This window comes from Leucopleurus acutus (assembly GCF_964270905.1).
Source record: "Leucopleurus acutus genome assembly, chromosome: X".
Classification (NCBI taxonomy): Eukaryota; Metazoa; Chordata; class Mammalia; order Artiodactyla; family Delphinidae; genus Leucopleurus; species Leucopleurus acutus.
Window position 1 is genome coordinate 115,682,590 of NC_139148.1, and position 25,568 is coordinate 115,708,157.

The 25,568-nt window shown below is 38.9% G+C and overlaps 1 protein-coding gene across 1 annotated transcript in view; it reads left to right on the forward strand.

Moving 5' to 3' along the window:
* The first annotated feature begins 12,213 nt into the window (after positions 1–12,213).
* Positions 12,214–25,568, forward strand: part of HPRT1 (hypoxanthine phosphoribosyltransferase 1) — a 32,073-nt gene continuing 18,718 nt past the window's right edge. Inside the window, exons 1-3 of the mRNA XM_082865368.1 lie at positions 12,214–12,357; positions 21,669–21,775; positions 23,185–23,368. Of these exons, the coding sequence (XP_082721494.1) occupies positions 12,331–12,357; positions 21,669–21,775; positions 23,185–23,368 (318 nt within the window). The 5' untranslated portion in view covers positions 12,214–12,330. The remainder of the gene's footprint in view (positions 12,358–21,668; positions 21,776–23,184; positions 23,369–25,568) is intronic.

The following is a 25,568-nucleotide window of genomic DNA, read 5'->3' on the forward strand; positions in this document are numbered from 1 at the left end:
GTACCTATGCAAAATCACAATCTGGTCTTTCCTTGGCAAAGGATCTACACATACAGAGTGGGGTGAACTGTAGGCACCTGGGAGGTAAAAGGGTAGAAGGGAAAGTTGAGAGAAGGAAGATGTTGAGGCCATGGGTATCAAGAGGTAATGAAGTTGATTAGCCAACTTGCTTGTGAAAAATGCCACGTGGTAAAGGCAACTCAAAGCTTGAAGCACATCAGAAAGCAAAATGCATTTATGTTCATAGATACACATATATAATTCTTGTTTAGTAGAAAAAATCAAAGTTAAGGTATTTGCCTACTTATAAAACCTATGAAAATCACCAGAGGTACAATGGTGGGACAAAAGCTGGGGAACTGTAAAAATTCTAAGCCTGTTATGCAGATAGAATCAGGCAGCAGACACCTGAAAAGGGGCCACACAGGAGCAGAGGGAGGTGGATAAATTAAGAGCTTTATGGTCTGAAGACCTGGGTTTGAGTCCTAGTTTTACCACTAGTAAGTGGTAACTCTGAGCAAGGTAACCTCCCCTTCTCTCAGCCTCAGCCCCACCCCATCTGTCAAAATAGTATCCCTGTTATTTATATATATATATCCCTTAAACCACTGGGTTGTCTTAAAGAGGAAATAAGATAAAGTTATTTTAAGTGAAATCAGCCGATTCATGGTAGATAACAGTACAGAAAAGTAATAGCTATTCCCTTTCCACACAGTGATCCTTCAGATATAAAAGTGAAGCTATCCCATTACTTTTTAAAGTTTTAAAAAAATATTTTCACTATTCACAGATGACCTGACGCTCATCGTACCTAATTTAGAAAATACAGATAACTAAAAAAAATTTTTTTAATCCCTCATAATCTTGTGGACCATAGGTCACCATTATATTTTTTGTAAAATCTTCAATGTTTCTATGCATATATGTAATAATATAAAATGGGCTCATATTATACCTACTGAGTTGTATTCTGCTATTTTCATTTAAAACTTGGAAATTTCTTCACAGGTCAGTAAATACACTCTATCATTCTTACTGGTTGCATAATAGTACATTTTGTGGCTGTATCACAGCTTATTTAACCATTTCCCTATCATCAGACAGTTAAGTTGTTTGCAGGTTTTTTTGTGGCCATTATTTTGCTAGTGCAAACAGTGCTGATCTAATCATGAAGAAACAGCAGAGAACTCCAGATTGAAGAATGTTCTACAGAACAGCTGGCCCATACTCTTCAAAAAAGTCAACGTCTTGAAAAACAAAGGCAGAGGAACTGTTCCAAGTTAAATGTGACCAAAGAGACATGACAACTAAAAGTAACGTGCGATCCTGAGTTGGATCCTGGTTCAGAAAAAGAATTCGTGCTATGAAGGACATTTTGGGGACTTTTAACTAAATGTAAATATGGACTGAATATTAGATGATACTGTATCAATGTTAATTTCCTGTTTGTGATCATTGTTGTTATATAAGAATATCCTTGTTCTTAGAAAATACATACTGAAATGCTTAGGAGTAAAGGTGTGTCATGTCTGCATTTTAACTGGCTCAAAAAAATAATGTGTGTGTGTGTATGTATGTGTATGTATAAAAAGACATAAAGCAAATAGGGTAAAATGTCACAAGTTGGTAAATCTTGGTGAAGGATATACAGGAGTTCTTTGTATTATTCTTGTAACTTATCTGTAATTTTGAATTTTTTTTCTAAGTTAAACACACCAGCAGAAACAGCAGCTCTTGTTAAGGGAGCCTGAAGAAGGAAATAGGAGTAAGCCTTGGTGAGCCATCAGGATATTTCACTAGGGAACCACATCTGGAGGAAAGAGTATAAACTGTATTCGGATCAGGTGGCCTAGAGAGGAGCCCTCTCCTTTCCGATGCAGGAATCAGGGAATTGGGAATCAGGGTGATTCCCAACCTTTTCTACTGAAGTACACCCAAAATAGAGGAAATTGGTCTTTTGAGCTGTTTTCACCCTTCAGCTGCCACTGTTATGCTTTGTATCTCATTTCTTCATCTATCTTAGATTCCTTTTTCATTTTGTTGAAGTAACATTTCTTTTTTTCTTATAGGATACAAAGTAACAAATATTTAAAAATAATGCTGAGATGAACATTCTTAAACATATAGCTTTCTGCCCTTGTCTGATTATCTCCTTAAGATAAATTTCTAAACAAATTCCCAAGTCAAAGTTCTGTGCACATTTTTTAAAGTCCATTAATTCATATTACTAAATGCCCTGCAGAAAGTTTTTACTGTGAACACATTAGCCAGTTTCAACAATTATTAACTAACTTCCAATCTTGTTTCATATATACCCCTACCTGTTCCTCTCCCACAGAAATATATATATATTTCTCTAAAAAACAAAGACTTTTAAGAAATAACAATCACAGTACTATTATTGAACCCCTCCAGTGTTTAAGTTTCTCCAGTGGTAAGTGCTAAGTGTTTGTTATTCTCATCTAAATTTCCACAGATTTGAGGAGGGAGAAGCAAACAGAAGTTCTTGAGGTTTTGTTTGAAATCATCTTAAAGGTCATAATTCACTTTATATATAATTATCTCTATATTATATGTTATACAGGTATATATTACAGGCAATTCTGGTAGACTGTATAAAATCAGATGCTTATTAATCTAGTTTAATGCTAATTTAAACTCTCCAAACACACTTTATTAGGATATACGATCAAAATAATACAGACAAAATACAATTGCTAAATAATTATTACAAACATTTGTCGGATAGCATGCCTTTAAAAGTCCACACACAAAGTTGAGTAGAAACAGTTTTATATATTCATGTAAATTGCAGAATTTTACCTGGATTCGGCTAAGCAAATTATTATGAAATAGCTGCCAGTGAAAATGAGTTATTTAAAAAGCAGTTGATTAGGCAACAATGAATTTGTTGCCTAGTCAATTGCTTTCTAAATTTCTAATAAATGGTGGAAATTAGGCATAGTCTTAATTATGTAGTAACAAAGTCATTATTAGCATTATTTTTTATCCATGCTGATACTATTCCTTTAAACTAGTTTCCTGTATTAGGAAGGTGTTTCCAAAGAAAATCCCATGATTCGTCATTTCCACTGGTAGTTATTTCGCATAGCCTGTGGACCAGCTAAAGGGTGAAAACAGCTCAAAAGACCAATTTCCCCTATTTTGGGTGTACTTCAGTAGAAAAGGTTGCGAATCACCCTGATTCCCAATTCCCTGATTTCTGAATGGGAAAGGAGAGGAGTCCTCTCTAGGCCACCTGATCCAAATACAGTTTATACTCTTTCCTCCAGATGTGGTAGTTGCTGTTGGTGCCCTGGCCAGGTCCCTTTACCAGCTGTGCCCCCATCCCACATTAGCTTCGAGTGCACCTTACACCTGGGACCTCTGGTTTCTTGCCCTTGCCTGATGGGAGCCTGGGAGGCTACACTCACCCTCTTCCAAGGTAGTCAATGATTCCAGGATACAAAATCCTTGTCCCCCGGGCCTGAAGGCAGGACTGCTGCAGCGGGTCAGTCCAGGGCTCTGTGTCCTTGCTCACCTCTCTCCCTCTCCTGCTTCGATTCCTCCCTTGTGAGTTTTTCTTTAAGAGCGCCCCCTCCACAAATCAGAGAATTGAAATAACGTATCAGTCAGGGAAAGAGTTATGCTTTTCTTTTAGAAATTTAAGTTTCAGTTGCAAGTCCACTGATAGTGAATTTTTAAGCAAATGTATTCATTCCAAGGGCATTGACACAGCCTGCTAAACTGAGGGTTAGAAGTGGAGCAGAAAAGAAAGAATGGGGCCTTTGTCTATGCCTGTCGGAAAATAGAGCATTAAAAGCAATTCTGATAAGATTCTAAGACAACCGCAACTAGATTTCTCATCAGTTTTACTCAGTCCTGTTTCGATTTCCACTTGGAGTAGTCGTCTACTTTTGTGAAGTCATCTGCCTCTGCACCAAAATAGTCCTGGGAATCCTGAGTCTTAGGTGCACTGGAACAGTCTATCAGTTTTATGCACCTGGTAGCAGTATCAGCTTACACTGAAAAGCCTGCTTCCTTCCTCCCGAGGCTCTGAGACTGTTCTTTACCATTCCTTCCAGAAGACTCTCTAGCCCAGAGCTGTCCTACAGAACTTTCTACAGTGGTAGAAATGTTCTGTGTCTGGCCGCTGAACATTTGAAATGTGGCTAAGTAGGACTGAGGAACCAAGTATTTTACTTTATTTAATTTTAATTCACTTAAACTTAGATTTAAATAGCCACATGTGGTTAGTGGCTGCTCTATCAGATGGCACAGCTCTATCGAATTTATAGCAGGGCCCTTTAAGTAAGTGTGAAGGGAGAGCAGAAACCAAGTGCTGAAAGATGGAATGGTTCTGTTTCATTTTTTAGAGTAACCAAAAGTATCAGAATGGAGGAAAATGGAATGCCTTATTAGAGAATTGTACGCAAGTGAATGGACCTACTTGTAACTTTTTATTAACTTAGTGTATGATAACCCTGAGGCAAAAACATATTATGAACAGAGAAAGCCTTGATAAACCTTCAGGGTGTTAAAATCTGTCCCAGTACAGTGTGTGCTATATAATCACTTTCAAACAACAGAGCTATTTTAAACTCAGCCATAAAATCTTCTTTAGAAGTCAGTTTATCTGTCACCTTGTTACTACCCAGCTTGGAAAGGTACCCAATTTCCTATAGTAGTATTTGGCCTATACAAAATTAACCTAAAGTAACCTGAGCTTCTGTCTTTGACTTAAAACTTTCCCTGTGTTGGAAGCCTGAACTATATAAGACAGTTTACTGTTGAGCTCGTTAAAAATATATGAAGCATATCTATTATACCTAATTATTTCTAACACACACCCCTCCATCCTGATACCACGGGTCAGCAGATGAGGGAGTAAGCCTTTGGTGCTAGCAGCCACCTAGGAGGGTGCTAAACATGGTTTGGTGTAAAATACCCTGTTCATTTTAGTATTCTGAATTTTGGGCCCCGTCCTGGAAAAGAGCAACATTAGAAAGAGATGTCATGTCAGCATACAGATAACCTGAGAACCCCAAGAAGCCACAGCCTTAGCTGTATTAATAACTGGAGCAACAGTGCTTTCTGAAAACCACAATAGCAGGTAACATAACCTTAGGGATTTTAACTTCTCTAGAAGTAAGGAACCCTTTATTATTCTTTCTGTCTTATTTGTTGATTTTTCTACAATTGTCTATAGCAGAAACACTCAAATGCAGCACATAAGCATGAAGGTAGGCCTTTTAAGAGTACAGATTTATGTTGGGTGAGGCAACAACTCTGCCTTCATTTAGAAAGTAATTTTTGGGACTTCCCTGGTGGTCCAGTGGTTAAGACTCCACGCTCCCAATGCAGGGGGCCTGGGTTCGATCCCTGGTCAGGGAACTAGATCCCACATGCCACAACTAAAGACCTGGTGCAGCCAAATAAATAAATTTTTTTAAAGTAATTCTTTTATTGCCTCACCTTGAGAACAAACTGTATACTCAATGTGTAGTCCTTTTTATTTTTGTGAGCTACTAATTCTATTTTATATAAGGTTCCCTTTTCAAAAAAGAATTTAACATACCTCAAAATGTACGTATTTCAATATACAAATTTAAGTATACATACACATACTAAATACTGATAGATGGCATTACATTTTAAACCTTAGTTGTTAAAATATAATTACTCTTGGGACTTCCCTGGAGGTGCAGTGGTTAGGACTCCACGCTTTCACTGCCGAGGGCCTGGATTCAATCACAGGTCGGGGAACTAAGACCCTGCGAGCCGCGTGGCATGGCCAAAACAAACAAACAAATAAATAAATATAAATTACTCTTTAAAAGCTTATTATAAGACTCTTGGTTTTTATCATCATGATTTAAATTATAACCTAGTGCCCAGAGCTTGGTTTCTAATGCCACTCTCCAATGAAAGGAACCAGGGCTTTTGGGGGAAATGGCTGATTCCAAGGCTAGGGCAGGGAAAGTACAAGATGAGCCTAGAATATCATGCGGTGCCAGAAATTAAGAAAGTGCCCAGGACTTCCCTGGCAGTCCAATGGTTAAGACTCCGTGCTCCCAATGCAGGGGCACGGGTTTGATCCCCTGGTTGGGGGAACTAAGGATCCCGCATGCTGCATGGCGCGGCAAAAAAAAAAAAAAAAAAAAAAAAAGTGCTCAAAGAATGGTGGGGAAATATCAAGACACAGGAGCCAACATAGAGGGACTCCCAACAGCCAAATCTTGGGCAATTTGGGCAACAAAGTAATGCTATTAATGGATCATTACCTATAAGATAAAATTGGAACCCGTGAGTCCATGACGATATAAATAATTTAATAAATAATGACTGGGGAGAAGGGAATGCTCTCCATTATAATAGCATTTCAGCTAATAAACTAAGAAGGCATGATGTTAATAGGAAAATCAACATTTGACATACACCCCAGTAATAATTACTTCAGGCAAGAATCATCAGTGGATGCTAAAATTGGTGAAAGTTTGATGAGGAACAATATTTACATAGTATCATTCCTCATAACCTTTATTAGTTACAAAGGGGAAAATAGTATCTTTATAGTGAAGAAACCTGGCAGACACTGCCTTAACTTAGTGATCCAAATGAACATCAGTAATGGGACAGATTGGTAGCATATGCCTCCAAATACGAAGCACTGTGAAGGACACACCATCACAACTGCTGTATTTCTGACCCAAAATGGAATGCCTGAAATTTAATGAGGCCGTACCATTGGACAAACCCAAATTGAGGGAAATTGTACAGAATAATAACTCACCAGTGCCCTTCAAAATTGTCAAGATCATATATACACTATTGATACTATGTATAAAATAGATAACTAATGAGAATCTACTGTATAGCACAGGGAACTCTACTCAATGGTCTGCGGTGACATAAAGGGGAAGGAAATCCAAAGAAGAGGGGATATATGTATATGCATAGTTGATTCACTTTGCTGTACAGTAGAAACTAACACAACATTGTAAAGCAACTATACTCCAATTTAAAAAAAAAGTCAAGATCACAAAGAGTGAGGAACTGTTCCAGAATGATGGAGACTTAAGGATATGCAACATGCATTCCTGGATTCAGCGTGGTCCAGGAAAGGGATAGGAACGAGACAATTGGTGAAATTTAAATAAGGGTTCTAGATTAGTTAACACTGTTGTAGCAATGTGAGTTTCCTGATTTTGATCATTGTACTGGGTGTGGTTGTACTGGATGTTAACACTGGGGAAGGGTATACTGGAAACTTTGAGAGAGAAAGCAAGAAGAAATAGGGCAGCAGGAGAATCAGGAAGGTGGTGTTCCGGAAGCCAAAGAGATGGCAGAGACATTCAAGAACAAAGTGATAAATAGTATCAAATGCAATGTGAAGGACAGTTATACAAGGCCAAAGATAGTGTCCATCGGATTTGGCAAGATAGCAGTCACTGGTGTTCTTTGTCAAAGCTGTTTCAGTCCAATGGCGGATGCAGAAGATAATGAAAGTTTGTTGAGGGGAGATGGGAAGTGAGAAAGTAGATAGAGCAAATATGGAGAGACTCATCACCTCTGGGCCTGGAGGATAAAGGGGAAGAAGCAGTGTAGATGTGAGTGGAAGGAACTGATGTGATTCAGGCCTGATTCCTTCCCTCTCTTCATAAGTTAATGGGTTGAGTCTTCATTCTAGAGTGAATTTGATGGGGTTGAATAGGGATGAATGTTAAGAGCATTACTGAGGGGAACAAGACGGGGAGCTGACCAAGCACTTGTGAAGGATTGTGGAGGGGTGTTTAGGGCCCAGTTGAGGTTTGAGACCGTGAATCTGTAGAGGAACCAACCCGCATGGTTGCGGGGTTTTCTCCTACAGCCCTCCACAGCCTAACGGGTAGACAAAACAGGCTGTGGGTTGATCCAGGGTGTGGCTTTGCCATTGTGGCAGAGCAGAATTAGAAGGGCACAAAGGACTTCTGGCAGTGGTGAGAGAGTGGTTCATGTGGGATGCAAACTGAACTGGGAAGTCAGGGATGTAAGGGAAGCCGAGAACAGGGTGATAGACCGTGGAATTGGAGGTCTCCCGTGGATCTGAAGCATGCTTAACGTTAGGCAGGTGGCCAAAGTGAACTGGAGAGGGAGAAAACTCTCAGACATTGGGGGACTTCAGTTGAAGAGCTGCCATCAGCAGCATTGGAAAGCATCCCCCAGCTGGCCCTATACCATTGTAGGTATATACATTGTAGGTATATACATTCCAGTTTGCCCAGAACATTCCCAGTTTATGTGTTATCCCGGCATCTTGTCCAGTTTAGCATTTGTCCCAGATTTTTCATTTTCCCACAAAGTGTATTAATAGTTGAATTGAAATAAGCCAGGATGGGTCTGTTGCATCACCACTTTTTAATTCCAGCTTCTGCCTTGGTCTCTCATCTACTAGCTTGTGAGATGCATGTACAGAGAACCAAATTCTCACTTTAACAGAGAGTTAAACCTAAACAACAACCAGTGATAACTCTTCTCCCTTTTCCTAAGTTTTTCCAAATGCAAGGTAACTAACAGCTCCCTCTCAAGGACAGTGTGCTGGGTGTTCACTGATAACAAAGCAAGTGCACTGACACTAGGAGTTAAAGACAACCGACTCATTCTTGTCCTGGGTAGGGATTGGGGGGGGCAGTATTCACCACTGTGCCCCTTGCTGGACACTGGGTGTGCCAGCTGGGTGTGCCCGTGCCAAAACCTGCAAGTTACAAGAAGCTGCTAGGCCACCAGTCAGTAGGCCAGTGGACACAGGGAATTACATATTTATGTGTATGTAAAATACATTCAGGAAATAGAGGCAGAAATATGTCCTGCCATAGAACATAATACAGCGAGTAATCTGAATGCTCTTGGTACAATGGTTATGTCATTCATTATATGTTGCAAATCTACAACCCTTATTTTTTTAAAATTTGCAGTCCACCCTTTCAGCATGGGTTCAAAACACTAAAGTGCATAACTGATAAAAAATACCAAATTTGTTATTCCAGAAAATTGATCATGAATGTGTAACATGAACAAAACATTTTTGATAGTTATTATCACTGACTACATGAAAACCAGAAGACATGTCTACAGAGACAGCATCATCATCTACCTCAAAGGTTTGTAGTTATTTTAAGAAGGCCGTGCAGCAAAGGTGATTTAACAAGATGCAGCTGCAGAGAGGGTATCTTCATATTGCTCGTGAATGACTTTTTTTAGATCAAATAACTTCTTCAAAATTCATTTACTCATTTTTGATTTCAGGTTTCCTTGTACATGATGAAAAGTGAAACAATACCTTTTAATAAGTAGCTCTATTTGCAGGAGAACTTCACAGTTAAATGATGTCAGTTTTATATTGATATTGTGAGATGATTCAAATTGAAAATCAGTTATATTAGTCAGGGTTCTCCAGAGAAACAGAACTAACAGGATGTGTGTGTGTGTGTGTGTGTGTGTGTGTGTGTGTGTGTGGGAGAGAGAGAGAGAGATTTTAAGGAATTGGCACACACGGTTGTGGAGACCTGGCGAGTCCAAAATCTGATGGAGAAGGCCAACAGGCTGGACACAGGGAAGAGGTGCAGTTCCAGTCCAAAAAGGCGGCAGAATTCCTTCTTGCCTGCAGGGGAGGTCAGCCTTTGTTCTATTCAGGCCTTCAGATGATTGGATGAGGCCTACCCACATTAGGGAACGTAATCTGCTTTACTCAGAGTCCACTGATTTAAATGTTAATCTCATCCAAAAAAACACCTTCACAGAAACATCCAGAATAATGTTTGACCAAATATCTGGGCACCATGGCCAAGCCAAGTTGAAACATAAAAATTAACCATCACATTGGTTAATTCCAGTAATGGTTCAATTTGTCATCCAATTCATGGAATCAAAGTAAAGCTAATGGGAATTTATTCTGATGAAGGCGAAACATCTGACATTGAGAAAGCTATTGTAAATTCAGTTTGAAAATTCAACATTTAGGATAAGTATTTTTTAATAAATTTATTTTTATTTTTGGCTGCATTGGGTCTTCACTGCTGTACACGGGCCTTCTCTAGTTGCAGTGAGTGGGGGCTACTCTTTGTTGCGGCGTGCGGGCTTCTCATTGCAGTGGCTTCTCCTTGTGGAGCACGGGCTCTAGGTGCACAGGCTTCAGTAGTTGTGGCTCATGGGCTCTAGAGCGCAGGCTCAGTAGTTGTGGTGCACGGGCTTAGCTGCTCTGTGGCATGTGGGATCTTCCCGGATCAGGGATCGAACCTGTGTCCCCTGCATTGGCAGGTGGATTCTTAACCACGGCACCACCAGGGAAGCCCTAGGATAAGTATTGTTGCAGTGATAATTTTTTTTAATAGAAATACAAATTTTGGTGGACCACAGCACCATGGTAATGTGTGGAGCAGAAATATACTCAGAATTGGTTGTGGTACAGAAATAATTCCTCATTATGTCCACATAAGTGGATTACAGAACTGTTCTGGAAAGTCAGGAGTGGGGCAGGGGAATCTTGGGTTATACCCATGCTTTCCTTATTTCTTCCTTCATGCAGATATTCTAGTAAAGATCGGTGGCATACATAGCATATTTGACACCCAGAATGACAAAATTATACGAGAAAATTATTTTGTCTGACAAAATTATTTTCTGTAATAGTAAAAACCATTATTTTCTTGATTTCATCTTTAGTTTTGAAACAATTAAAAATTTAAAAGAATACATTTCAATTTTAAATACATTGTCCAAATTCAGTAAAATATTTCATACATTAACCAGATTTTCACTTACCAAACAAAAGGATTACGTCTTGTAGGCTGCACTTTGTTTGCTGTTTTAAATTTTAAACACAAGTAAAAGCTCCAAGTTGTCACCTAGAATGACAGGGTTGAAATAATGACTGTTTCTTTGTCTTTAAAGTCACTGGGCTTTCACCATTTATTTCAAATCTGTGTTAAAATACAGGAGTACGTGGTACCATAGGGGCTGGAGAAAGAAACTGCAAGCCAGAAGCAAGCTGGAAGGGTTCTGAAGTGTTGGTATCTAATTTAGAAACCAGTGTGGGTGGCTGAGTCCATTTGTGTCAGGGGCCAAATGTATAACCGAAAGTTCTCTGAATTAATTTCCCAGTGAAACAATGATTGTTAAAAGAATAAGTAATAAAAATGTGCTAATACGAACTTCAAAGTCTATATACCCAATGGAAATGCACTCATGTTCACCAAAAGATACGTAAAAAAACAAAAAAAGTTCATAGCAGCACTATTTTTTAGAGAAAGAGACTGAAGCTCCGAGTTCAATGACTTACCCCGTTTCACAAGTCACCTACCATCACATTTCCCTCAGTGGCCTTAATGGAGGCCACCAACTTTGTGCTGGGCACTGTGGTGGGTGGGTGCTGGAGCTACACAGATGAGCACGTTAGGAATGGAACAACTCTTATTTGCTTACTCGACCTATTGGAGAGTCGGGGAAGATTTTTTCACCCATTTCCGTATCGGGAATTGTGGTGGCAAAGAACATAGATCAGCAAAGGTGATAGTTCCCATTTACTGATTGTGCACTGTCCTAAGTGCTGTACCATATATATATATAGATAGATAGATAGATAGATATACATATGCACACACCATATACGTGCACATCATCTTCTTTAATCCTCAACGATCCTTGTTAATAATATCCCCATTTTACTGAGACGAAAAACAGAGGCTCAGTGAGCCTGATTCGCACAAGGTCACAGAACAGTTAAGGGTTCCCCTCACATTTGTACCCTTATCGGGCTGACTCTAGGGCTCTAGGTCTCAACTCTTATATCCAGTTAAAGATTTTTGTTAGAATCCGGCTACGAGTCAGGAAAAATGGAAGCCGCAATGCAGTCCAAGGAACCTGAAGAGCCGGCGCCCAGTTTAGGGCCACTGGGAAGAAAGGAGGGCGGTGGCAGGTCTGGGAATTTGGGAGCCTTCTGGATGGGAGACTGAGGGAAAGAGGAAGAGAGGCTGCGCGGGAGTCTCCGCTTCTTTGGGAAGAAAATTCCCACGGCCACCTCGGGAGCGTGGAAAGCCGCAGGCTCCCACGGAGGGGCGCGGGGAGCGCGCGGCCGTTATGGGCGGGGCCTCGGGGCGGAGCGGGGGCGGGGCCTGCTGCGCCTCAGCTCTTAGCGGCGGCGGCGGCGGCGGCGGCGGCGAGGAGCGCTCGGGCGGACTACTCTGCTTTCCCGCGCGGCGCCGCCTCCTGCCGCGCCTCCGCCTTCTTCTCGGCCCCGCCACCGGCTTCCTCCTCCTCAGACTGCCCTCAGCCCGCGCACCAGCCGGCTCCGTTATGGCGACCCGCAGCCCCAGCGTCGTGGTGAGCAGCCTGGCCCGCCAGGCCCGTGGCGGCGGCGGCGGCCGTTCCCTGAGACGCGGGGCCGCAGTGCGGGCGCGGGTCGGCGTGGCCCGGGGCCGGGGGGCGGGGGCGGCCGCAGCCTCCTGGGTTCGGCCGCGCGTCACACCCGGGCGGTTGGGGGGATGGAACGGTGAGGTGGGGGTGGCCGCCTCAGGAGAGCCCCGGGAAGGAGGGCTGCGTGTGGGAGGAGAGGGTGGAAATGGCGTTTTGGTTGACATGTGCCGCTTGCGAGCGTGCTATGGGGAGGGGCCGTGGGCCAGTTCGGGAATGATCTGGCGGGGTGAGGGTGGGAGCTTTCTTAGGAGGGGCTCTTCCCTGTTGATTTGCGGTGTGTGGGTGAGGTCCTCGGGGCAGCTCCATGAGAGGGACCAGGAGCACGGAAACGACCACATGGGAGGCATGCGGGGACTGGTATTTTAATCTAGTTTTGCAGACATTGTAATGATTGTTTGTGGGAATGCGCATTGCCTCATTGCATCCTCACGGCAGCCTTGGCAGCGGTAACCATGCCTACCTTTTTACACACGTAGAAAGTAGTTAGCCGATATTAGGTAGCTTTCCCACGGCCCAGAGGTAGCCAGGCCTCGTAATCAGATCTGCTTGAATCCGGATCCTATGCTCTTTGATGCTGCAGGGGACAAAAAATGCGAATCTGGTCCTTACCTTCAAGGGCATTGGCACCGTAATCCGTCTTTGGTATCCTGTCTCCAGCCTCATTGGTTCTTTTCCTTGTTTCTCGAACAAGCCCAGCTGCTCCCTCCCCTTACCCTCCCGTTTTGATCACGCTTGCTAAAATAGCCAACCCTCTCTCAATAGTTAAATGCCTTAGCCTGCATTATTACTATTATTATTATTATTTTAGCAGTTACCTTATTACCTGTTGATTGTCTCTCCCACAAAAACATAAACTTTATAAGGGCAGGAAGCACCGCTGTAACCCCAGCGCGTAGTACAGTGCCTGGCATGCAAGAAATTCTCAGTGATGGTCTGTTGGATGAATACATTAAATAATTAACCACTTGAGCCCTAAAAAGGGAAGGGTTCTAGTTCATATTAGGCATTGTGACTTAAGGTAAAGAGTAGTGCTCTTAATGGAGTCTGGCCTGGGATCCTGCTTGCGTGGGTTATTTACTAGCAGTGTAGCCTTGGGTAACTACCTTTCTGGATTTAAGTGTCTTATGTATAACTGAGGTGCTAACTACCTCATGGTGTTATTGAAAGGATAGCCGGTCTTTGTGAATGAACAACCTTTGCGTGGTTCCTGACTGGGAATAGTAATAATATCTATCGATGTGTTTACCTACATAGTCCTGTTTAGTCCTCAAAACAGCCCTCTAACAAAAGTATGATTATCGTTTTACAGACGAGGAATCCTTGAAGCCTCAGTGAGAGGTTAAGTAACTTAACCTCTTAACGTAACATACCCAGTGTCACACAGTTATTAAGAGGAGCTCAGACTCAAACCTAGGTCTCTCTCAAGGAGGGCCCATACACTTAAATGTTATGCTAATAGTAGGTACTCAACTGTTTTTATTCAGTTGCTGAGGAAGTTAGATGCTTTTAAGCTTTGGGGTCCAATGGCTGCACCAGCATATAGTGAATTATTTTTGCTAGAACTGGCTGTTAGTTTTGTTTGAGCATCAAGATATTGATTGTGTTTTCGGTTTGCAAATTCCTGTTCCTTTTTTAATTTCCTTCCCAGAAATTGTCTTCATGTTAGCAGTGACGGACACTTAAATAGTGCTTACTGTATGCTGGTTACTAAGCCCTTTACACATATTAACTGGTTTGATATTTATTTAAAAAATTTATGTGGCTCAGAGAGGTTAAGTAACTTTCCCAAGATTACCCAGCAATACTAGGATTTGAATCTAAGCTATCTGGCCCCAGAGTCTGCTCTTAACCTCTCCACTTTTAGGTTCATAGTGACAGTAGTAGATATTTATTTAGTACTTACTATGCTTTAGGCATTGAAGTAAATATTTTGCAACATTATCTAATATAACTGCCCTAAAGATACATGATAGGAGGGAGAGAGATAAACACTAGTATGACCTTGGAGGCACAGATTGGTGAACTATTGATAACTTGCCCAGTATCACTTAGATGAAATTGACCTGCAGATCTGCCTGATATGACCCATGCTACTTGTAACTATCTCTCTAAACTTCCAGGGTAAACTTGGACACACTTGAACAAAGAACAAGCTTCTGAATGTTTGCAAGTTATTGTGAAACATCAGATACACATTATGTGGATAAAATATCTTCTAAATTTCAGGATGGTAGTGCTAGAAATGTAACCCTTATTAACTGGACTTAAATCTTACCCGGCTAATAATTTTCACAGAATTGATAAAATAGTGCATTTTTTTGGTCCACAACCCTATCATTGTTATCAGGGTTTAGACTGACAATGTAGACCAAAATTATTCTTGGTGACCACCAAAAAATGGAGCAGTTGAGTTTGGGGGTTTCATTCTACAAATTGATTAACGTGACATGCATACTGTAGATTCATCTTAATTGTTTTCTGTCCATTTTTTGTATCTAGGTGTCACAGAAAGTCCATAGGCAGGAGGTAGGAAAAAGACAAAAGGACCAACCAGATCAGCAGAGAGGAGGGGTCTTGAAGTTCTCTTTTAGATTTCTGTAGTTCACTAGGCAGTAACTGGGCCATGTCATTCTTTTCCCCTGTGAAGAGATGATAAAGATGTGCTAGTGTGCTCTTCTTCCTATCTGTAATTGTATATTGTGTGCATTGATAAGATTTATATGCTATAAAAGTGTCAACCACCATCGTTAATATTGAGACTGGATTGTTATTTTCCACCAGTGGCTACCAAATTACTAACAAACATTTAGAATAACTTGCTACTAATAAGAATTCAAACAAACACTTCAGATTGCTATGAAACTACTATCTTCAGCACTGTGCTTCTGATAATTGATAGGCATTTATGTTTTGCCCAGAATTAACATGCCTGTTATTCCACTGTGCACACTGGAAAGGAAGGATGATAGTATTAGATAGTAGTTATGGGCCCGCTTACGTAGAAGCAGGTAATAATTTATCCCTGAGTTGAATAGAATGCTGATTTTAATTCTTGTAACCCTTAGATTCTTGTAAACCTTTTAATTCTTTTCACATTTAGGGATAAATGCATCAGTAGTTCATAATTTTGGTCTTATGATATCCTGAGTTATTACAAATTATCCCAAGGGGATGACACATCTGCTTTGGGTTTTTCTGAGAATTTTAAAGTGTCTGAATATAAAAGGTAAAAATATGCCACCTAGCCATTTCTGCCTATTCTAGAAGCTTGGAATTATTGTTGGTTACTAGGAATAAAATAAAATGTATTTTATCTATTACTGTACATCTTTTAATTCATATTTTTAAAGACTCGCTTCCTCACTTCCATTTAGTCTTGTTTGGACCCAGGAACATTGTCATTTTTTGACCACAAACAGGCTTAAGCAATCCTGCTCACAGATGATGAATTGATGTTGCATGTGTTGTCTTAGCTCGAGTTAATTTCCATGCTTACTGTAATTTTAGATAGTATATCTCTGTAATTAGACATGTGTAAACCACAAAATTTTTCATGTATGGAAACCATTATTATCGATGTGACACATAATTATTAAGAATTTGTGGCTTCAGTTTTACTGAAAAATAAAATTATTTTGGTAATTTATGATAGCAAATAGACAAAAGATAGTAATGTTACATTTTCAATAATCTTTCATATTAATAAAAGTGCCTTGTAGATTTTACCATTAACAAGTATATTACAGATAGGTTAGAATTTGAGAGCTATGTTTTAAAGCTCTGAGGAGATGCAGTCAGATTTCTGAACTGTCTGGGTAAATGGTAAGTAACTGAGAGCTATTAATAACCTATCCTTTGGCCATTTCTGGCTGAACTGGAAATCAGAGTAGGAAAGGTGGATCTGCAGAGAAACCACATTTCATTTGTTTACCACTTCCAGCCCCTCCAGGGCTCTCCCCCAAATATTTTGGGGTTGGGCCCTCCCCAAAGCCATCCAGGACCTTCTTTGCGATCTTTAGCCATTTTATGTTAAGTTCATATGTTGAAGCTCTAACCCCCAATGTGATGGTATTTGGAGATGGGGCCTTTGGAAGGTAATTAGGATTAGGTACAGTCATGAGGGTGGGGCCCTGGTCTTTTAAGAAAGACACCGGAGAGTTTCCAGCCCCAGCGCTCAGCACACAGATAGCTAGGAGAAGATGGCTGCCTACAAGCCAAGAGAAGAGACGTCAGAATGAAACCTACTTTGCTGGCCCCTTGGTCTTGGACTTCCCAGCCTAAAGAACTGTGGGGAATAAATTACTGTTGTTTAAGCCACCCGGTCTACAGTATTTTGTTGTGGCAGACTAATGCAGTTCTTTTAGAAGGTGTTGGTAATAACCACGTGCTTAGACATGCAACACCAAGTCACAAATAATAAAACAGATGTGATTTATACTCATATACAAAGTTGGGCATTGCTATTGCCTAGTTGATTTAGAAGGCTGTGCTAATTCAGTATCAGAGACATACCAGTCTAATTTACTCAGTTTATATCCTAGGCAACAGAATATATTGACTACTTTAAGCTTGATATTGCTTTAGGAGGGAGTCATTGGTGCTGGCTGACCTTGGGTTCCATGTTTATCTTTAGTGTGTATAACCGCTTTTGATAATCACACGTTTGTGGGCTTCTGAAGTTAGATTTGGTACAGATTATAAGCTTTAATGTGCTGTATAGTTAGTTATATGTGTATATGTCTTTTCCATTAGATTATATGCTCTTTGAAGGCTCTAAATTTATAATCATCTTTGTATCCCCCTACAAAATCTATTGCATAGTACCTTAATCAAGGTGGGTGCTGGATGCATTTTTATATAATTAAACATATTGCAATCCCTTCCTATCAGAGTACCCACTGGATTGTTAACTAATCCATGTTAGATGGGGTTAATTAATACCAGATATTAACCAATATCAGATGGAACAAATAAGGGCTGATAAGATTAAAGGCCACCAAGTATATTTCTCTCTAGCTCTTCTAGAGATTGAGATTATTAGCCCTGTTTAATATGAAGCTTTGGTGCTTGGGATGATTAAAACAAATTCCTGTCTATTGAATTATATCTTCTGTTATTTCTTATTGTCAGTGGTCTCGGTGCAAGCAAGGCTTCTGAGAGTTTGAGTACCCTCCTAAACTCCCATAATACTTTTTCTGTATTTTTAAAATAGTTTCACACTGTCTTATGGTTTTTCATGTATATGTCATATCTTCTACTACACTGTAAGCTCTTTGAGGGTAGTTGTGTCAAATTTATCTAATCCTCTCTAGTATGTACAACATAGTAGGTACTCAATAAATATTTGAGTGAGTGTTGGTGATAAGAATTACAGGTCCTGAATAAGGTCCTCACCATTTAAAAATTACTATTCTAATACATATTTGAACATTAAATATGAATTTTTAAAACTTGGATTTTTCATTAATGTAAAATTGAGAAAAAGTGATGTTGGTGCCTTGTTATCATTTAAATAAATTGCTTCCTGTTTAACTTTATTTGAAACATACACAGGTACACATATTAGTATAATGAACCCTCATGTAGTCCTTGCCCAGTTCTGACAATTATCTATGCATGGCCAAATCATATGTTTCTTAAATTAGGACCCCCATAAATACACCCCATGTATTTATAGTGAATTATAACAAAGTTGTGAACTTATGCCTAAAGTACCTCAAGTGATACAGGTTTTATGAATTCTTATTTTTGCCTTTTGGGAAGAGTTATATTGACATGTTTTTTTAATCTTGAAATAACATATCAACCCTTTTACACTGAATGTGATATGTAAATCTAATAGTATTGATTGAAAATAAAACCTTTTGAATTGGAAAAAAGAATTTTTTTAATTAAAAAACATTTTTTTGCCACGCTACACAGCTTGTGGAATCTTAGTTCCCCAACCGGGGCCCTCAGCAGTGAAAGCGCAGAGTCCTAACCACTGGACCGCCAGGGAAGTCCCTGAATTGGAAATTAATTTGGCGTGTTGACAGAGAGAGAATTCCTATTTGGGGGGGGTACATCTGTGCTGGTCTGTCTGTGTTAAACTGCATGTTTGGGATGAACTCTGGGCAGAATTCACATTGGCTTTGATTGAGACAAACAAGACTCTTGAAGTTCTTAGGCTGCCTGCAAAACCCATAGCCAGGCACTGAGCCATTTTCACAGAACCAGTAGGCTTTATAAGTGTTGCATGTTTCAAAGAGTCCTGGGTGGGTCCTGGTTTATGCTTATGGCAGAAGCAGTGAGTAACTGGGAGGAAGGGGTGAGTAAGTCTCAGGGAAGCCATTTTGGTGCTCCGGATCTTGACTTTAAAAGCACTATGAAATGGTACGTTTTCATTCTTGTCAGGTAATAGCAGATCTGTTCTGATGAGCCTGATATCAATGTTTGTCCTCTTGTAGCATCTAGCAAGGTCTAGCTCTTCTTTGCCCAGAACTTTTAACTAAATTTCAGTTTATAAAATTTAGAAAAGTAATGCTTGCTTGTTATGAAGCATTATAAAAGTAATGCTTGCTTGAAATACTCTTGTAGATGACACAAATGTCCTAGTCCCATTCTTTTTTTTTAACATCTTTATTGGAGTATAATTGCTTTACAGTAGTGTGTTAGTTTCTGCTTTATAACAAAGTGAATCAGCTATACGTATACATATATCCCCATATCTCCTCCCTCTTGCGCCTCCCTCCCACCCCCCCATCCCACCCCTCTAGGTGGTCACAAAGTACCGAGCTGATCTCCCTGTGCTATGCGGCTGCTTCCCACTAGCTATCTATTTTACATTTGGTAGTGTAGATATGTCCATGCCACTCTCTCACTTCGTCCCAGCTTACCCTTCCCCCACCCGTGTCCTCAAGTCCATTCTCTACATTTGTGTCTTTATTCCTGTCCTGCCCTTAGGTTCAGAACCATTTTTTTTTTTTTAGATTCCATATATATGTGTTAGTATACGGTATTTGTCTTTCTCTTTCTGACTTACTTTACTCTGTATGACAGTCTCTAGGTCCATCCACCTCACTACAAATAACTCAATTTCATTTCTTTTATGGCTGAGTAATATTCCATTGTATATATGTGCCACATCTTCTTTATCCATTCATCTGTCGATGCACACTTAAGTTGCTTCCATGTCCTGGCTATTGTAAATAGAGCTGCAGTGAACATTGTGGTACATGACTCTTTTTGAATTATGGTTTTCTCAGGGTATATGCCCAGTAGTGGGATTGCTGGGTTGTATGATAGCTCTATTTTAGTTTTTTAAGGAACCTCCATACTCCCATTCTTTTTATAGTAAATGTCTTCTGAAATAAGCCTGATGACAATGTTTAGCAGATACATTAGTACTTCACCTTAGAGGACCTGGCATAATCTTTTGCCCCTCAAAATAGGATTTTTTTTCCTGCATATGAAAGTAATACATGTTTTTTAAAAAACAAATCAATATTGACTTCACACCTCGTGCCGAGCGAGTGCCTGTGCACTATGTGCTGCTGGAGCTTACCTGTGGGCATGTCCCAGTCCACCTGCCTGAGTCACTGCCAGGCTCCTGGCCACGTGCTCCAAGCAGAAGCGGTGCACAGCTACTACCAGTCTGACATGACGGTACTTGAAATTCCACCGAAGTCTGGAAAACTCAGAGCTCTTGGGACTGAAAGAGAGATGATGTGAACCTCAAATTTCTTAGAATATAATTATCAATTCTGTGAATAATAAATGTATCTTAAGTATATATTTTAGAAATTTATTGAAAACCAAGCTACTTGTCCTTAAGCACCTAATACAGTGCTGACTGAAGGAGGAGGTGTACTCAATAGATATTAACTGATGCAGTGAGATTTAATTATGGTTTGACCAGTATTTCTTGCAAACTGCCAGAGTTCATGTCATCAGCTTCTTGAATGTGATTTGGAAGATACTTAGTCTTGAATGTCATGTGAGACAGTATTATAATTGTGGTTTGTGTCTTTGAATAAGCTTTAAATATAATGCTGAGTGGGAATTATAAATCAACTATAATTTTTTTAAAAAGTGAAATTGGCAGTGGGGAAAAAAAAAGAAGTCAAAGTGTAGAAAGTGGCAGGTCCCCACTTCTTACAGTTGACTATTGTTTGGTATATTCTTCCATACCCACCCTTTCTTTCTTCCTCTCTCCCTCTCTCTCCTCTTTTTTTAACTTTTTGTATTAAAATTTTTTTGTTTGTAGATTTGGTTTTAATATATCATAAAATTTCCCCATACTTTTCACATATGTGTATAAAAACACATACTACCACAAATAATTTATAAGAAAGACTTGATATTTTTAAAAAGCAATATGTACTCACTGAAGAAAATTTGGGATATATAGTATAAAGAGTTAAATAAAATCGCTGTAACTCCCCTCCGCAAGACAAAAGTTTTTTATGATTTTGTTATATTTTTCTGTGTTTATAGGCCCATTATATAATTATAAAACTGTAATCATAGTACATTTTACCACCACAGGTACCTCATCATCAGTGTTATTAAACATTTTGCATTATAAGGACTGGACATATCAAGACTGGACATATCAAGACATATCAATATGTGGTCCTACTCAAACAATCTTAGAGTATCTATTATGAAGGCACCTCATGAGTTGATTATAACAATCTCAGACTTCTAGAAGTTTGGATTTTTAAGGAATCACTTAGCTTTTTTGGTGATTTTTTTTTTTCCTACTGTGAGATGAGAGAGACTCTTTGGGTTTGAGGTGGGGAACAGCAGTTTTTCTTGCTCACTGTAATATTTTAACTTGCTAGACTATACTGTATTAAGCATTTTTTACTAAATTTTCAAACATTTGCCAAAGTCGGGAGAATAATATAATGGATCCCCATATACTCATCACGCGTTTATAATATTGTCAAGATTTTGCCACATTTGTCTTAGCTCTTTAAAGTTTTTCTTTTACTCTGCTGAACTAAAGAAAATTTCATGTCATTTTACTTCTGTAATCTTAACTATTCATCTCTAAAACATGTGGTTGATTTCTTATATAACTGTAATTCATTATCATACCTACGAAATTACAGAAAGTTCTTGATATCATACCTAAATTTCTGTGATAGGCTAAGGGTTCTAAACGTCTAAATCCAATCAAGTGTTTGTATCATGAAATGCTCTCACTGAAAACAGCCATATTTCTCTTTCAGATTAGTGATGATGAACCAGGTTACGACCTAGATTTATTTTGTATACCTAATCATTATGCTGAGGATTTGGAAAAGGTGTTTATTCCTCATGGACTAATTATGGACAGGTTAGTACGATCTTAAATTGAAATTTTGTTTTTTTCTTATATTAATTTCAAGTGTCAGCAACTGTTTTAAGTAGTTGATGTTTGAACATGAACTAGACCAGCTTGTCACATAATAGATGCTTTCTGTTTTAAAAGCCCTCTTGACAAAAAAGGGAGGAAGGGAGAGCTTACTAATTACCCAGTATAAGTCATGGTATACTGGGAATCTGTAGGGAGTAGAATAAAGTAAATATTGAAGGGAGATTGGAAGAATGAACTCTAGGCACAAAGTCTGATTTCTCAACCCTGAACAGGGTAATGGACTGGGGCTGAATCACGGGAAGACAAGGTCAGATTTTGATGATTATGCACGTCTAGCTTGAAAATTTCCTGTTAAATGAATTGCAGTGAAAAACTTTACTTGTTATTTAAATGCTTGCCTTGTGTGTCTGGCTGTTGTTTTTTATTTTAAAATTATAATATCAATATTATAACTCTATTCTAATATAGCTATATTCTAGAATTCTAAAATATTCTCACTATAGAGGCTTAAACAAGAAGAGTGAAGTTCTCTCAGCCTGCTGTACACATTTCCTCCCTATACATTGGCCATGTACATATACTATATATTTTAACACATGGGTATTACTGTCATATAGGTCTAAAATTTATTGGGCATTTTTTCATATTAATACATCCAGAACTATCTCATATATTTTAAAGGTTGCATGGCATTCCATTTTCTGGCTGTACCATAATTGATATAACCAGTTCCTTATTGATTAGGTGCAAGATGTCTCCATTATTTTGCTTTTGCAGATCATACTAGAAGGGAACATCGTTTTATAGATGTTTGGGCAGTTGCTCAAATTTATCCACGGGGAAATTTTGTGACAAGGGGAAGGTGTTTATTGAATGTTTTGATACTGCCAAATTATCCTCCAAAAAGTTTATATTAATTTATACTCCCAATGGTATATGAGAGTGCTCTTTCCTTACAATCTCTTCTAATATTGTATTATTGGAATTTGCTGGTTTGATAGGTGAAAATTGTATCTTATTTTAATTTGCGTTTTTAAAATTTATGATAGATGTAACGGTACACTTGGATTTGGAAGGTTTTTGAAATTTTTATCTTCACTTTATGAGCAAGGATATTATACTTCGTGGGGGCAAAGGATGTGTTTTGTTGAAGTTTAATCTTTTTTTTTTTTTTTTTAATGCTTGGCTGAGCCTCGCAGCTTTCGGGATCTGAGTTTCCCAGACCAGGGATCGAACCTAGGGCCACGGCACTGAAAGTGCCGAGTCCTAACGACTGGACTGCCAGGGAATTCGAAGTTTAATCTTTAAGGGATGTTTGTTGTAAAGTTTAAATGTTCCTTTTATAATATAATTTAATTTCTATTAAATTCTTGATTTTATTTCTGTAGGACTGAACGGCTGGCTCGAGATGTGATGAAGGAGATGGGAGGCCATCACATCGTGGCCCTCTGTGTGCTCAAGGGGGGCTATAAATTCTTTGCTGACCTGCTGGATTACATCAAAGCACTGAACAGAAATAGTGATAGATCTATACCTATGACTGTAGATTTTATCAGACTGAAGAGCTACTGTGTAAGTATATTTAATGCATGTTTAAAATAAACGTGGCATTTTTATTATATGTATCCTATATGTATGAGCTTTAGCTGGTTATATATAAATTCCATTAGCTTATAACTTATACAACTAAAGAACCAAAATTGATCTACATAATAGATAAAAACAAAACCATATGAATTCAAATTAACATTAATTTGATGTGAAGGACTATGTTTTGCTGAAATAAAAACAAAACAAAACAAAAAAACCCATGGCAACTGTAGGTTTTCCTGTATGTTTTTGAAGCTCTGCAAACTATACTTACATGTTCATTTTACTTGGTTAGAGTGAGATTTTCTAATATATTCCCTAGTACTGTATATCCAAGTAAATATTGTCTTTTTCAAACTAGTCGCCTATACTTATTTTAAAGGTTCTTTGGTTTACTTTTGTTTTGTTTTGTTTTGGATTTTGAAAAACCCGTTTTCGGAATTGCTCTTGGGACTTGGGGGATATACTCTTTTGACTGTACTTAACTGGTGGCAGATGTCCTCTCTGGAGCTAGATTGACTTGAGGGGGAGTCGTATTTGGAGTTAGGTGTGAGTAATAAGGTGGGTCAACAGTTGTCTCTTAGAAAGTGCGTATGGAGCGAGAGCATTAGCACATTGAAAAGACCACTTTTGAGTCACAGTCGCTTTGTCTGTGTCACACAATCTCAAATGCTTCAGAATATTGACACTTTGTGGTGAATCAAAATCCAAGTCATCTTTACTCGTGAATTTCATCATCCACAATTTCTTTGATCGTGTGAATGTTTGATTTTTATTACTTCATACTGTTGCTTTTTTTCTGGTTGTATGTTGTCATTGTAGTTCCTGAGAGTTACTCCTTTCCTTAAAAATAGGATTTTTCCTAGCTTCTTCAAGGATTAGAATAAATGTCTGATCTTTGCTCTTTCATGAATCAGTATTGTAGTGCATCTTTGTAGAAACTTGGCTTATGTTTACATTTTCATTGAGCATAAGACCACTTATCTACATTTAACTTTCAGCCTCCATTCTCTTCGTTAATCATCTATTTGACCCAAGTCTTTGACCTTTTCTCCATTTTCATCAGTCCTGTGGGTGATTGGACAGCCATTTAAGCATTATCATAGACATTTTCCCTATCCTGTTAAAACCCTTTGTGCTCATATATCATGACATTACTTCATACTCATAAGCTCCTTTTAACGTGTCAGAGTCTCACTTGAATTAAAGACTTGCTTAAATACAAAATTTGGATTTTTACTCAACAGAAGTTATTTATTTTGCTGATTTACACTAAGATTTAATTCTAGGCAGTATAGCTGCCCAGGCTTTAATATGTTGTTGCTTAGAGGCAAAACATGGGCTTACAGTCCAGGGCTTGATTTCTCTGTTTGGTCTTCTTAAGCACCGCCCCCCCGCCCCCCACATGTGCACATAAAAATCAATTTTGTTACTTTATGACTTATACTTCATTGCTCTGGGGACTTGTGCAGAATGTTCTTTCTTTGAAAAGAAAGCTCATTAAAAAACTGAGAGGAGTTTAATATTTTTAAGAGTATTTTATAGTTATAGAGCAATTTTGAAGCGGTAGAAACACTTTGACATTTTAATTCCATTTTCTACTTTTAGTTTTTTTCCTGTTTGTTGTTTTTTATTTTTATTTTTTTGTTTGTTTGTTTTTGGCCACGCTGCGTGGCATGCAGGATCTTAGTTCCCCAACCAGGGATCGAACCTGTGCCCCCTGCAGTGGAAGCTTGGAGTCTTAATCAGTGGACCACCAGGGAAGTCCTAGTTTTTTTCCTATTAGTTTCAGATGTTAGAGGATTGTTAAGCTGAACTCCTCAACTGATACAAAGCGTTGGAACATTCAACATGATTAAAGCAAACATTTAGGTAAATTTTCACATAGAGAAAAAAATATCTGTTCTGTTTTATGTGAAATTCTGTGTAGATTTACTACTAAACAATAGAAATTAGGAAAACCATATACTTTCTGTTGATTTGAAGTAACATTTCTACCCTATTTAATAATTCATCAGCTTGTTGTGGAAGATATTCACATGTGCCTATAAAAAAACAGGCAATTTAATTTGATATAATCATAAAATGGGAATTTAAAATTGCAGCATCAGTAACATTGATGTTAATGAAGTTTTACATGTTGATCTTGACCAGTTTGAAACAGTGAATTAAACATTAACTG